This window comes from Homarus americanus, unplaced genomic scaffold, assembly GCF_018991925.1.
Source record: "Homarus americanus isolate GMGI-L3 unplaced genomic scaffold, GMGI_Hamer_2.0 scaffold37032, whole genome shotgun sequence".
Lineage (NCBI taxonomy): Eukaryota > Metazoa > Arthropoda > Malacostraca > Decapoda > Nephropidae > Homarus > Homarus americanus.
In genome coordinates this window covers 1486881-1501569 of record NW_024731852.1, presented here as the reverse complement: position 1 = coordinate 1501569, position 14689 = coordinate 1486881, and the positions used below count along the sequence as shown (strand labels likewise).

General features: G+C 47.2%; 1 protein-coding gene across 1 annotated transcript in view; it reads right to left on the bottom strand.

Annotated features, from left to right (window-relative positions):
- Positions 1–14689, bottom strand: part of LOC121867918 (triple functional domain protein-like) — a gene marked incomplete at its 5' end in the record, with an annotated part of 297912 nt that overhangs the window by 186338 nt on the left and 96885 nt on the right. Inside the window, 1 exon segment of the mRNA XM_042368057.1 lies at positions 9787–10030. Within this exon segment, the coding sequence (XP_042223991.1) occupies positions 9787–10030 (244 nt within the window).

The window sequence follows — 14689 nt, the reverse complement described above, 5'->3', positions numbered from 1 at the left end:
AAAGAAGTAACCTTACCTCCAGCCGCCACACCTGGTCCTGACATACCTGCAACACACCTGGTCCTGACACATACCTACAACACACCTGGTCCTGACACATACCTACAACACACCTGGTCCTGACACATACCTACAACACACCTGGCCCTGACACATACCTACAACACACCTGGTCCTGACACATACCTACAACACACCTGGTCCTGACACATGGTCCTGACACATACAACACACACCTGGTCCTGTACCTGCAACACCTGGTCTGGCACATACTACAACACACCTGGTCTGACACATACCTACAACACACCTGGTCCTGACACATACCTACAACACACCTGATCCTGACACATACCTGCAACACACCTGGTCCTGACACAAACCTGCAATACACCTGGTCCTGACACATACCTACAACACACCTGGTCCTGACACATATCTACAACACACCTGGTCCTGACACAAACCTGCAATACACCTGGTCCTGACACATACCTGCAACACACCTGGTCCTGACACATACCTGCAACACAACAAGAACACACATTATCATCTGTAACGCTACAACAGAATCTAAGCAGTACCAACATAACTCAAATGACCTTGTTACCACAGTACTGTTTATGACACGAGATACTGTGGAGGAGAACTAAGGCCTAATGTATGTTCTTAACCTATGAACGACATTTGTACACAGGTTTAAAAAATATATAACAAAGATAATTAACAATTTCGTCGGAATGAGGAAGGGAAGAGGAGGAAGAAGGGAAGAGGAGGAAGAAGGGAAGAGGAGGAAGAAGGGAAGAGGAGGAAGGGAAGAGAGGAAGAGGAAGGGAAGAAGGACGAAGGTGGTAGGACAGAAGGGAGGGAGGTGGGAGTATGTGTCAACAATAAACAGCGTGGCGAGAGGGGAGGGGGGGGGGGCCAGGAGCGAGGCGGGGCAGAAACGGGGTAGTGGTCGGGGTAGGGTAGAAGCCGGGGCGGTCGAACTCCAACTAGTAGAGGCGCCCCTCCCCCAGGACTCCCCGCAGTTAAAACACCAATCTCTACCATGCCTCACGCTCATTACACACACACGTTATGTACAACTAGTCACGCATATACTACCGTGCACACACTAACAGTCTCACAAAACACACACAGACAGTCTCACTACCCCCGCCAGCTACCAGTCACGAGTCATTAACACAGTATTGCGTTCCCTAAGAGTGAGGTGATTATCAGGCCCTCCAGTATACAGGGTGTATAGGTTGTAAGCGTAATTATGTTGTACCTAAGGTTAAAGTATCCCGGATTGTGTTAACATAAGAAAACGCTATAATACTCTACTGTACCTGACACATTAATTAAGCTCTTGAGTACATGTCATTGTACTCAAGAAGTTCAGGGATCTCGTACTAAGGTTAGGTTAGGTTCCGGATTCCAGTATTGCCTTCTCCACGGTATCATTATTAGAAGTTCAATATCTCTCTCTCCAGCCCCTCAACTCCTCGTACCATTGGTCCTCATTACAGAAAATCCACAATAGATGTTGACTTGTGTTATTAATTAGGAAGCTGAGAGAGAGAGAGAGAAAATTACAGGCTATAGACCTAACCTAACTCAACCATAAAACTTACTACTTCCATCACTGACATAACCCACTGTCTGACCAGCCACACAAGATGAATATAACACCACTTTACAACGCCAGACGAATGCAAGCTCCTTCCTTCTGCTTTCATTGGCGCTCTTTTATGGTACAGGCATTTAGGATTACATCAGTCAAAACACTAAGGCCGGAATTCTTGATGCATGTGAGCCAACAGGTAGCAGCCCTCTAGGCCCCTTCCATCCCCTCCCCTCCCCTCCCTTCTCTTCTCTTCCCCTCCCTCCCTTCTCTCCCCCCCTCCCTTCCCCGGCCACTTGTCACCTTACGGCCACAGGCTGGGCTCATTAAGGCTCCTTCAGTACCAGGATTAATATTCGGGGAACCTCCTTAGATGACAGGGAGGGCGAGATGGTTCTATAGGAGAGGGAGAGAGAGTGGTAGGGGAGAGTGGTAGGGGAGAGGGGAGGGAAAGGGGAGGGGAGTGAAGGGGGGTGAAGGGGGAGGGAGGGGGCAGGGAGGGGAGAAGGGAAGGTGGGGAGGTAGTCTGATATGAGTTACCACAATAATGTTCACGAGAAATCCACATCCATCCATCTCCACCTCACATCCATCCATCTCCACCTCACATCCATCCATCTCCACCTCACATCCATCCATCTCCACCTCACATCCATCCATCTCCACCTCACATCCATCCATCTCCACCTCACATCACATCCATCTCCACCACACATCTTCATCCACGCCCACCTATTCATGTGTACTGTAGATGATGAACAGTTAAAAAAGAAACCAGAGATTACACTGGCGTTAAGGGGCTGGAAGGGAAGAGAGAGACGTGCAGTGTGTACATCTCGGTGAGGGACGTGCTTGCTTGCTTGCTTGTGACGCGTCAGCTAAATCCACCTTCAGAAACCCGAGAACCAATCAGGTAGTTCCTCAAATACCCGACTGAGAAGGTAAACATGACCCCTCCCTCACTCACTCCCTCATCCGGACACCAACATCAGGTGAACCCGAGGTCACTACACATATGATGGAGTGGAAATTACAGTGACAACATTGGACGAATTATGATGCATTACAGTGTCCCGGGGTAGATAGATTACAGTGATCAGGGGAGACTACAGTGGCCAGGGTAGATAGATTACAGTGATCAGGGGAGACTACAGTGGCCAGGGTAGATAGATTACAGTGATCAGGGGAGACTACAGTGGCCAGGGTAGATAGATTACAGTGATCAGGGGAGACTACAGTGGCCAGGGTAGATAGATTACAGTGATCAGGGGAGACTACAGTGGCCAGGGTAGATAGATTACAGTGATCACTCATCAGGGTAGATTACAGTAACGACGATACAAAACAAGGACACTGGCACAATGGAATAAACAGACAAGGTCACACACTAGACGACACATCCACCCAGGGAGCAATAGCAACACCCAACCACCACTGTCCCCTTGCTGAACACTCCCTTACTTAATGTTTCTCTCACTCCCTGGCCCCTCCCTCCCTCCCTGACATTACCCTCTCTCTCCCTTTCTCACTCCTTGGCCCCTCCCTCCCTCACTCACTCACTTCGACCTACCCTCTCTCTCCTTTCTCACTCCTTGGCCTCCTCACTTCCTGACCCCCTCTCATTTTCTCACTCCTTGGCCCCTCCCTCACTTCCTGACCTACCCTCTCTCTCATTTTCTCACTCCTTGGCCCCTCCCTCCCTCACTCAATCCCTAGTGCTCCTTCCCTCATTCACTCCCTAATCCTCACTTCCTCTCTCACTCCCTGGCCCGCCCTCACTCACCCCATGCTCCCTCCTCTCTCACTCCTTGTCCTGACTCCACCCCCCTCCCCCTCCCCCTGGCCTGCCTCCTTGATTACTCTCTTCTCGCGCATGAAAACAAACAACTTTGATTCACAAGCATAAACGGTTTAATAACTCCGTTTATTATCATACCTCTATAATACACACGTGGGGATGGATATAGTCAGGCACGGTACGCAAGTTGTCCTACGCCAGTCTCATGCAGCACCCATTATTATTATTATTATTATTATTATTATTATTATTATTATTATTATTATTATTATCTACTGTACATTGGGGTAATATGATGTATCTAGTTAACAGTGTGTCTCGGTATGAGGAAGAATTTAATGTAGAAACCTTAAAAAAATAAATAGACGACTTTCTGATAACATTCACAACAAAAGAAACACCATGACAATTATAAAACTCGAAATACAACGATGAGAGAGAGAGAGAGAGAGAGAGAGAGAGAGAGAGAGAGATGACACTGCTATGAATTACAGAAGGTAGAGGCCGTGTTAATTGCCAATCTTCAGAGAATGGCTTTAATTAAATCAAGAATTACCATAATTTATGCTCGGGCCGTCATCTAATTCTTACTGAAACACGTCCTGGTATTATCCTAATCATAAATATATAGGAAAATAAAATGAACAGCCGTGCCATTAAATTACACATATGATCTCTTATAAAAGCAAGGAAAGAAAAAAAATACTCAACTCACAAATACTGAAACCCACAACTGAATTTTCTAATACTAATAAAATTCTCCCAGATAATACCAAAACACCAAATTGTGTAAGAAATACTCATAAAAGACGTAATTAAAGTCAAGTTAAATACATTAGTCTTCCGTAACTCAATGGCGGCCTGGTTTTCCTTCTATGTGGGGGAGCCAAGCCACAGAAAACGGGCGTCTTTTTGTAGAATATTGACTTCCTGCAGCAGAAACGTTGGACCTTGGAGCTTACTGCCTGGCGCTCGTTCACACATGACAAAACGACTCGGCGACACACACACACACACACACACACACACACACACACACACAATACAATTTAATTTCATGCAAGTTTTTGTTTACCATCAAAATAGAAGTCTGTTATATTATCCAGCAAAACAAACTCTCTCTCTCTCTCTCTCCCCCTATTCAACCAATGCTCTCTCTCTCTCTCTCTCTCTCTCTCTCTCTCTCTCTCTCTCTCTCTCTCTCTCTCTCTTACCTACTTTCTTCCTTTTACATATTTATTTATTTTTTATTTCTCTTCCATTGCCTTTTCTTCATTTTCCTCCAATCATGTTTCTCTCTCTCTTTCTCTCTTCCCGTCACCAGCCCTTCCCCTTAATTTCTCTATCTTCCTCCTTATCTCCTGCTTCTATTCCTCTCCTTCTCCTCAGCTGCCTTTCTTCCTCCCCCTCCTCAGCTGCTTCTCTTCCTCCCCCTCTTCTGCTTCTCTTCCTCCTCTCTGCTTCTCTCCTTCCTCCTCTTCTCTGCTCTTCTTCATCTTCCTCTCCCCCTCCTCTTCATCTTCCTCTCTTCCTCCTCATCTTCCTCTCTTCCTCATCTTCCTCCTCCTCCTCCTCTGTTGCTTTTTCTCATTTCGTTCTCCTCATCCTCTGCTGTTTCTCTTCTTCCTCTTCCCCTCCTCTTCTTCTTCTTCCTCCTCCTCCTCTTCTTCCTCTCTTCCTCCTCGTGTTCCGTAAGGACACACTACTGAGTCAGCCCAACACCCCACTGGTCAATTGGGCCTTGTATACCACAAGGCCTCGGTACTACTTGGTCCCAGTCTTAATAGGCCTCGGTATTACTTGGTCCTGGTAATATGCCCCAGTACTACTTGGTCCCAGTCTTAATAGGCCCCAGTACTACTTGGTCCCAGTCTTAATAGGCCCCAGTACTACTTGGCCCTAGCACTAATAGGCCCCAGTTCAGTTAGGTCCCAACCTTACCTAATCACAGTATTAGGAAGTTCAGACCTGATAGACCCCAATCCTAATGGTTAGGTTGGGGTCTAGTAGGACTGGTGGAGCATAATAGAACTAGAACCTAAACGTAACATATATACTGCCAAGTGTCTAGGGAATTTCGGCAGGAACTGTACATCATGTTAACTTGTACAATTAAAACGCACGGAATTACCACTTCATTTATTATCAGCCACTATGAAAGGTTAATATTTTGTTTATCTCGGTAGCCACACTAGTCCCTCAAAGCTCACGGGGTTAACTGTTACACACAATAATTCTGCTGGCTAATAAATATAATTACCGTTGTTAAGATGTCGAATAATTTATCATGTACAAGTTAATCTCCCGGCGGACAGTATATATGATCGACATTGTCTCTTAAAACGTTTACTGAGTATAATGATAAGGCTAGTCAATAAAATATCAATTACTAGTGTTAACATTATTACTATTATTGCTATTACTTTATTATTATTATTAAGAAAATCAACAAGTCAGGTTCAGGTGTGTGAGGGTGAGAGCTAGGCATTGCATGGCGCCGCTGGCCTCTCTCGACACAGAGTAAGAGTTTGATGATGACTTGGGCGTCAACTCTCTGCCACGACGCGACGACCTTATCCACATCCCCCACGACCTCCTCCCTCGCTGCTGGCCTCTGAAGGATGTCTCAACTATCCTACACCTCCTACACACGACCGTCACTTATACCTGTTCAGCTAAATATCGAATTCAAATCAAAATACTGTTATCCATCGTTTAATTTGATCTCAGACCTTCGCTTTCATCCTGACTTTGAAACCTACGCAGTGGATGATAATGTATATTCATGTGAAATTTGATGACTTTTTGTGTCAATATAGTACTTGGCAGCCCGGAGTGGCACACACCGTCCACTTTACAACAGTCGGATAGATATTATAGGGAAGCGTAATCACATGTAGTCATTTTATGTGGTGACAGTGCCATGACGGTGACAGTACCATAAAGGTGACAGTACCATGAAGGTGGCAGTGCCATGACGGTGGCACCTGACTCTAGAAATACTAAATTCAAAGACAACGGTACAGGAAGTTTCACCTTGACATGGCAGAGTTAACCTAAAAGTTAATCCCTATCTTATACTAGGTCAAGAGGTAACTGATGCAGTTTCGTACACAGACAAAATATCCTTTCATACACACATTCAAGGTAATTTACATGATCACAATAAACTAGCTTTATCACATGGCACCTTACCAAACTATGCTAACCAAGCCTAACCCAAGTTAACTTATTTATTAACCTCAGCTGAGTTAACCTGAGCTACCCTATAATACATTAATTATAATAAGTTATATCACCAGACAATTTAATCTTTGTTTTGTGTACCAAACGACCTCCGCCGGTACACCAAACGACAGTGACTCCCGCGAAGGAAACTCCCCGAGCAGGTTAACGAGCGGAAGGTAAGATGAGGTGCAGCCACAACACTACACCACCAAGCTCATGCCTCAGCCAGCAAACTACTTCTAGGCAGGCAACACCAGCCAGCCCTCACAACACGAACAAAAATCTCACAACCATGAGCAGAAATTGTACTTAAAAAAAAATTACAACAGTGCAAAACATCACAACCCACCAGACCAACTTTAATAACTGTAATGTACACTTCTACTTGCATGTGTGTGTGTGTGTGTGTGTGTGTGTGTGTCAATTAATATATTTTATGACCAAATATTACCCTGTGCAAGAATCGTACCTCACTAATGAATATTCCAGTGAGTTATATAATTGTTTATCATTAAGTTCCCTCAATGGTAAATCTTTAACACGAGTGGATATTTTCCCTCGCCATCAAACGTCTACACTTCCTCTTGTGATTACTGAAGGTGTCAATATGATATATATTTTCCCACTAGGCTTAAGGACCCACACACCTCCCTCACTAGTATACACCCACACACCTCCCTCACTAGTATACACCCACACACCTCCCTCACTAGTATACACCCACACACCTCCCTCACTAGTATACACCCACACACCTCTCACACTAGTACACACCCACACACTTCCCTCACTAGTATACACCCACACACCTCCCTCACCAGTATACACCCACACACCTCCCTCACTAGTATACACCCACACACCTCCCCCAGTAGTATAAACCCACACACCTCCTCACTAGTATACACACCACACACCTCCCTCACTAGTATACACCCCACACCTCCCCCTCACTAGTAAGCACACCCACACACCCTCCCCACTAGTATACACCCACACACCTCCTCACTAGTATACACCCACACACCTCCTCACTAGTATACACCCACACCTCCCTCACAAGTACACACCCACACACCTCCCCACTAGTATACACCCACACACCCTCATAGTATACACCCACACACCTCCCTCACTCAGGTATACACCCACACACCTCCTCACTAGTATACACCCACACACCTCCCTCACTAGTATACACTCCACACACCTCCCTCACTAGTATACACCCACGCACCTCCCTCTACAGTATACACCCACACACCTCCCTCACTATATACACCCACACACCTCCCCACTAGTATACACCCACACACCTCCCTCACACTAGTATACACCCACACCTCCCTCACTAGTATACACCCACACACCTCCCTCAGTAGTATACACCCACACACCTCTCTCACTAGTATACTCCCACACACTTCCCTCACTAGTATACACCCATACACCTCCCTCACTAGTATACACCCACACACCTCCCTCACTAGTATACACCCACACACCTCCCTCACTAGTATACACCCACACACCTCCCTCAGTAGTGCAAGCCAGGATCCCAGAGTCAGGAGTCATTCAGCCTCTTTAAGCTGCCCGCTTCAATCTTTCACGCTAAATTCCGGCTCTCAATAGCATCCTCCCAGATGAACCGTGGCGAATTTTTTGGAGAAATTCGCGAAAAATCAATTCTGCGGCGACCTCTGTTTACCTACTCCACAACCTAACAATTAATTAAGGAACCATAAGGTTTTATATACCTGTATCTGTACCTGGTGTCTCCCCCTGGTCTCAACTGAGATTTTTTTTTCTTCAATGTATTAAGTGATAATCCAACTTTCTCTCTCTCGATATTTTGCAACTACAAGAAAAGCTACAGTACGGAAAACATGCATTGGGGTTTGGCTTTTCTTCAAGGTCAAGCGATTCATAGTCTGCCCCTGCACACCTCCTCTATCCACATGTTATATCACCACAGCCAGCCACACGCCGTCCCTACCCACGCTTACCTCAGGGCACCCCACTTCTCGTTTCTCTTCTCTGAGGATTACTTGTCAATTAATCGGTGTTCCCCACCACACCACATACATGAGGGATCTCGCCCACACTCCTCCTCCCACTTATCAAAACGTTTCCTCAGCCAACATACCCGCACTAAGCACTTTCCCTATAGAGTTTATCCCAATCAAATTTTTCCTCATCAAAATATCAATATCAAACATTTTCCCACATTAAGTTGATCCAGACCAAACGTTTCCTTCGTCAAACGTTTTGTCATCATATTTATCCTTGCCAAACGTTCCCTCACATTCCTCGTTGCTTGCCCCCCTCACTCTCACTCAAAAAACCTTACTACGCTTTCAACTCTTATTTGGGAGAAGAGTGGTTAGGCGGCGGAGGGGTGGTCGGCGGAGGGGTGGGCGGCGGAGGGTGGTTTATGGAGGGGTGGTTGGCGGAGGGGTGGGCGGGTGAGGGTGGCAGAGGGGTAAAGAATGCCTATGGAGGGGTGGGCTAGTGAAGGAGTGGGGAAGGGAGTGGGGAGGAGGATTGAGTTGGGGAGACGTGGGTTAGTATAGGAGTGGTGGGCATGAGTTAGAGGGGAGGAGATCGAGGTGAGGGATAAGAAGGGAGTGAAATGGTGAGGGAAGAGACTGGGTGGGCTAGGGAGGTTAGAAAAGGAAAGAGTGGGTTGAAAGGTGAGTGGGAGGGTGTGGGTCAGGCAGATGTCAAGGGGTGAGAGGGGAAAAAGAGGGAGGCTGTGAACTGAGATGAGAGAGGGAAATATATAGGGTTAAGTAAGGGAAAGACCAATAGAAGGGGATGGACGGAAAACTGGGGGAAGGGATGGTGGAGCGAGGGAAGGAATGATGAAGCGAGGGGAGGAACACAGGAGTGAGACAGAAGTGGAAGAGAGCAAAGGGGGAATCTGAGAGGACACGATTGACCGAACAAACTAATTCACCCATAAGGTAACAATCCGATAATTACCCGGATACTGTGGTGTAGGGGGGGGGGGCAGAGATACAGGGTGTAATTGGCACCTAGGAGCCCAGGGTGGAATAGGGTGGAATAGTCGAGGGTGGAATAGGGAGCAGGAAAGACTATTAAGAAACAGAACCGGTGATGGCAGGAGACAATGACAGATTCGACTCACCTGTTAGATCAAGGTCCTGGCGTGGGTGTTGCCTGGGCGGCTGGCGAAGCAGGGAGAGGGGCACGAGGCCTTCCTGGTCATGGGCGTGGGAAAGCCTCACATAGGCCCAGTCAGCGGGGTCTCGGGAGTGGGTGTGGGCGTGGGGCAGCTCGAGGACTTCCACCTGCTGGCCGCGGGTGACGGTGAGCTCGCCCGCCCCCGCCCCTGACCAATCCTCCAGCACCCATGTCACCTCCCCGCCTCCCTGCAAACACAACAAACAAAATTTAAGTATACAACAAATAAAACAAACACATCTGTAATACATATAGACATTAGTTAGTGTGTGTGTGTGTGTGTGTGTGTGTGTGTGTGTGTGTGTGTGTGTGTGTGTGTGGCAACAGATGAGAGACAGGTGATTTATTTACATATCCTCTACGTACAGGGACGGTTGGAATTACCAGGACTGTAAACATTATATCTTAAAAACTACAAGTGGTATATATTTCAGGTTAAGAATTTATCGCAGTGGATTTCTACATAAAGTTTGACGCTGATACACCAAACTGTTTGTGAATTTACGTCTATGCGAGAATATCACTTAACGCACGCACGCACCATATACAGGGAAGAGATAATCACCCATCGTTTATCTTGGGTGTGTTGTTAGCACTGCCAAACAACCTCCATTACTTTTATTTCAAGCCCTGAGCCATGTGCACATTACACCACAGGCAAAACACACACACGGTCAACACGCAACTTGGACATATTAGCAAGTGTGGACAAAAACGTGAGGGGCTGTCGATGGCCCAACCACTCACGGCCCGGTTACAGTTTGGTCTCTTTGCAGGTTTGGACGGCCGTTTCATTCCCTATGTGTAGTAGCCTAAGTAACTCTGTCATAGCCTAAGTGACTCTGTCGTAGCCTAAGTGACTCTGTCGTAGCCTAAGTGATTCTGTCGTAGCCTAGGTGACTCTGTCGTAGCCTAGGTGACTCTGTCGTAGCCTAAGTGACTCTGTCGTAGCCTAAGTGAATCTGTCGTAGCCTAAGTGACTCTGTCGTAGCCTAAGTGGCTCTGTCGTAGCCTAAGTGACTCTGTCGTAGCCTAAGTGAGGGGAGGAGGATTTTTTGGCAGTCAGGTCCTAGGGTTAGCCTGGTACAGCTGGTGTCAACTCACCTGCTGCTGTTGTCATTACTCAGGTGGTACACACACACACCTGCCTCACCCACCACCACCACTCCTACACCTGCTGCTGTTGTCATTACTCAGGTGGTACACACACACACCTGCCTCACCCACCACCACCACTCCTACACCTGCTGCTGTTGTCATTACTCAGGTGGTACACACACACCTGCCTCACCCACCACCACCACCCTACACTTTCTGCTGTTGTCATTACTCAGATGGTACACACACACACACACCTGCCCCCACCCACCACCACCACTCCTACACCTGCCAGTTGCTGTCATTACTCAGGTGGTACACACACACACCTGCCTCACCCACCACCACCACTCCTACACTTTCTGCTGCTGTCACACTCAGATGGTACACACACGCCTGCCTCACCCACCACCACCACTCCTACACACCTGCTGCTGTTGTCATTACTCAGGTGGTACACACACACACACACCTGCCTCACCCACCACCACCACTCCTACACCTGCTGCTGCTAAGTCATTACTCAGATGGTACACACACACACACACCTGCCTCACCCACCACCACCACTCCTACACCTGCTGCTGTTGTCATTACTCAGATGGTACACACACACACACACCTGCCTCACCCACCACCACCACTCCTACACCTGCTGCTGTTGTCATTACTCAGATGGTACACACACACACACACACCTGCCTCACTCACCACCACCACTACACAGGTTGCTCTCTTTCTCTCAACACCATTACTCTTACTCTGGTTCAGCCACTCTCACTATGGATCGTGCTACATACAAACACAGGCCATCACCGCTGTATTCATCAACTCGATCCATGGTTACAAAATATACATAAAGATACGTACTGTAAGAGCTGTAATACATACCATAACAGTTAATACCCCTATATACCTTTGCATTAACATATATCCTAATGAATCACAAAACACACACACACAAAACACACACACACACTGTATTTGGTTATAATGGTAATTTTTTTTTTTGCATGTTAGCCCAAACTACACGATATATTTTCGTATTACTGTTAACTTCCTGAGTACTTAACCCTTAGAGTACACGATGACGTAACCAAGAGTACATTTTCGACGATGATCAAGAGAGAAAGTCATCGTATTCAGGGTTTTATCTTACACAAGGGGGACCAATCAGTGTACACGGGGAGTAAAGTATTGTTATTAACTTGCTCTCTCTCTCTCTCTCTCTCTCTCTCTCTCTCTCTCTCTCTCTCTCTCTCTCACACAAATTACCCGCCGCTACCCATCAAAAGCTATTTCGGGATGTGATTGATGGTACATGTACGGAATATTTTTGCAGTATAAATAATAAAAACAAGTGACGACTGATACGTTTGTGATAAAAAATGTTATTGGAAAGTAACGAAGGTGTACCTCTTGTGACGTCATTATATCCCTGTTACAATCAAGTCAGTGATGGGGTTACAAAAGAACGATTGCAATTATAACCCTTGGAGTAGGATGACTTAATGCCCAAAGTAAGTTATCGTAACCCCTTCACTACGATGTTTTGACTCCTGAGTATAATATATTAATCCTTTGAGTTTAATATGTTAACCACACACACACACACACACACACACACACACACACACACACACACACACACACACACACACACACACACACACACACACACACACACACACACACACACACACACACACACACACACACACACACACACACACACACACACACACAATAACACACACACACACACACACACACACACACACACACACACACACACACACACACACACACACACACACACACACACACACACACACACACACACACACACACACACACACACACACACACACACACACACACACACACACACACACACACACACACACACACACACACACACACACACACACACACACACACACACACACACACACACACACACACACACACACACACACACACACAGACACACACACACACACACACACACACACACACACCATTGTTGACATAAATCGATGGTTCTGTCAATAAACAATCATTACACCAATAAAGATGTAGTTTCTCGGCACCCGATATATAGCCGACAGCCTTCAATACTTTACTACTAACTGAAAATATGTTTCTTTTATAAATCAACACCCAAAATAACTGCCTCCTCCCCCCCCCGTAATCAAATTTATTAGCTAGATTAATATAATTTTAATTTAATATATTCAACGTACATATCTAATCTATCTTAACTATAAGGATCTCTCTCTCTCTCTCTCTCTCTCTCTCTCTATCTCTCTCTCATTCTCTCTCACCGCCTCTTAACCTAACCTAACCTAACCTATTCCTCCACTATATCTTTACGTAAGGTGTTGAGGGTCACTATGGAGGTGTGAGGTTGAACGGGAGGAGGAGGTCATGCATCACACACAAGCTGTCATGGCGTCATGGCTACCCTTCCTGGCACTGTGCCACATGACGGAACCATAATGCCTCTCATGATCGGGCCTGAGAGAGAGAGAGAGAGAGAGAGAGAGAGAGAGAGAGAGAGAGAGAGAGAGAGAGAGAGAGAGAGAGAGAGGTGGGGCAAGAAGTGACAGGCAGCTTTGCTTCATAATCCATCGCGTCACTCACCAATACCGTAGAGCGTCATGGGGGAGTCATCACATCGTTGACGTCATGTAAGGTCATTACCTATACACTGCTATGGGAGTCAACTACGAAATGGGGGTCAAGAAAGTGGTTACCGTCACACACACAGATGAAGTTGTGATTGGTGAACTCATGAAGGGACTAGGTAAGGTCAATAAGCATGGGTTCCCACGTGGTCACTATTAGGTCAAGTTATTAGGAGGAGGGCGAGGGTGGGAGACGGAGGGGGGTGGGGGGGAAGGAAACACGGGCCTCTGACGATGCTGACACTGCGGTGACAGGGTCGGCCAGGCTGAGTAGGGCGCAAGGTGGGCAAGGAGGGCGGACGGGGTGAAGAGGGGCGGGACGGGGTGAAGAGGGGCGGACGGGGTGAAGAGGGGCGGACGGGGTGAAGAGGGGCGGGACGGGGTGAGGAGGGCGGACGGGGTGAGGAGGGGCGGACGGGGTGAGGAGGGGCGGACGGGGTGGAGGAGGGCGGGCGGGGTGAGGAGGGCGGGGTGAGGAGGGGTGGGCGGGGTGAGGAGGGCGGGTGAGGAGGGGCGGGCGGGGTGGAGGAGGGCGGGGTGAGGAGGGCGGGCGGGGTGAGGAGGGCGGGTTACGCTTATCCGTCTATCCTGACATATTCTACTTGGATAATAACTGAATTTCTTTGGTTATATGTCTAGTAAATTCCTTGTGTGAATTCAAAACAGCCCACCCCCCTCACACACACACACACACCATAAACGACAAACGGCACCAGCAAAAAAACTCTCAATACCTTATGTTAAAAATCACATTGACGATGGCCTCAATACAAAGATCAAGCGCCCAGGTGTTTGACGATGAATATTCCATATCACCTAACCTAACCTAACCTAACCTTCACAGACATCCAACACACTTAACCAGCCACTTTCCTAGATTAGATGCCTTTGGGAACACACCAGTCCATGCACGTCGCTGGAAATGTCAAATCGTTCGTGGTGAGTCTGTACAGTACACAGTCATAGTCAATACTACAACACCTTGACACTGTAGCACCAGTCTTCCTAGTTGTTCAGACGGTGGTTCTCCTCACTCACATAAAGTACGTCCATGTGTGT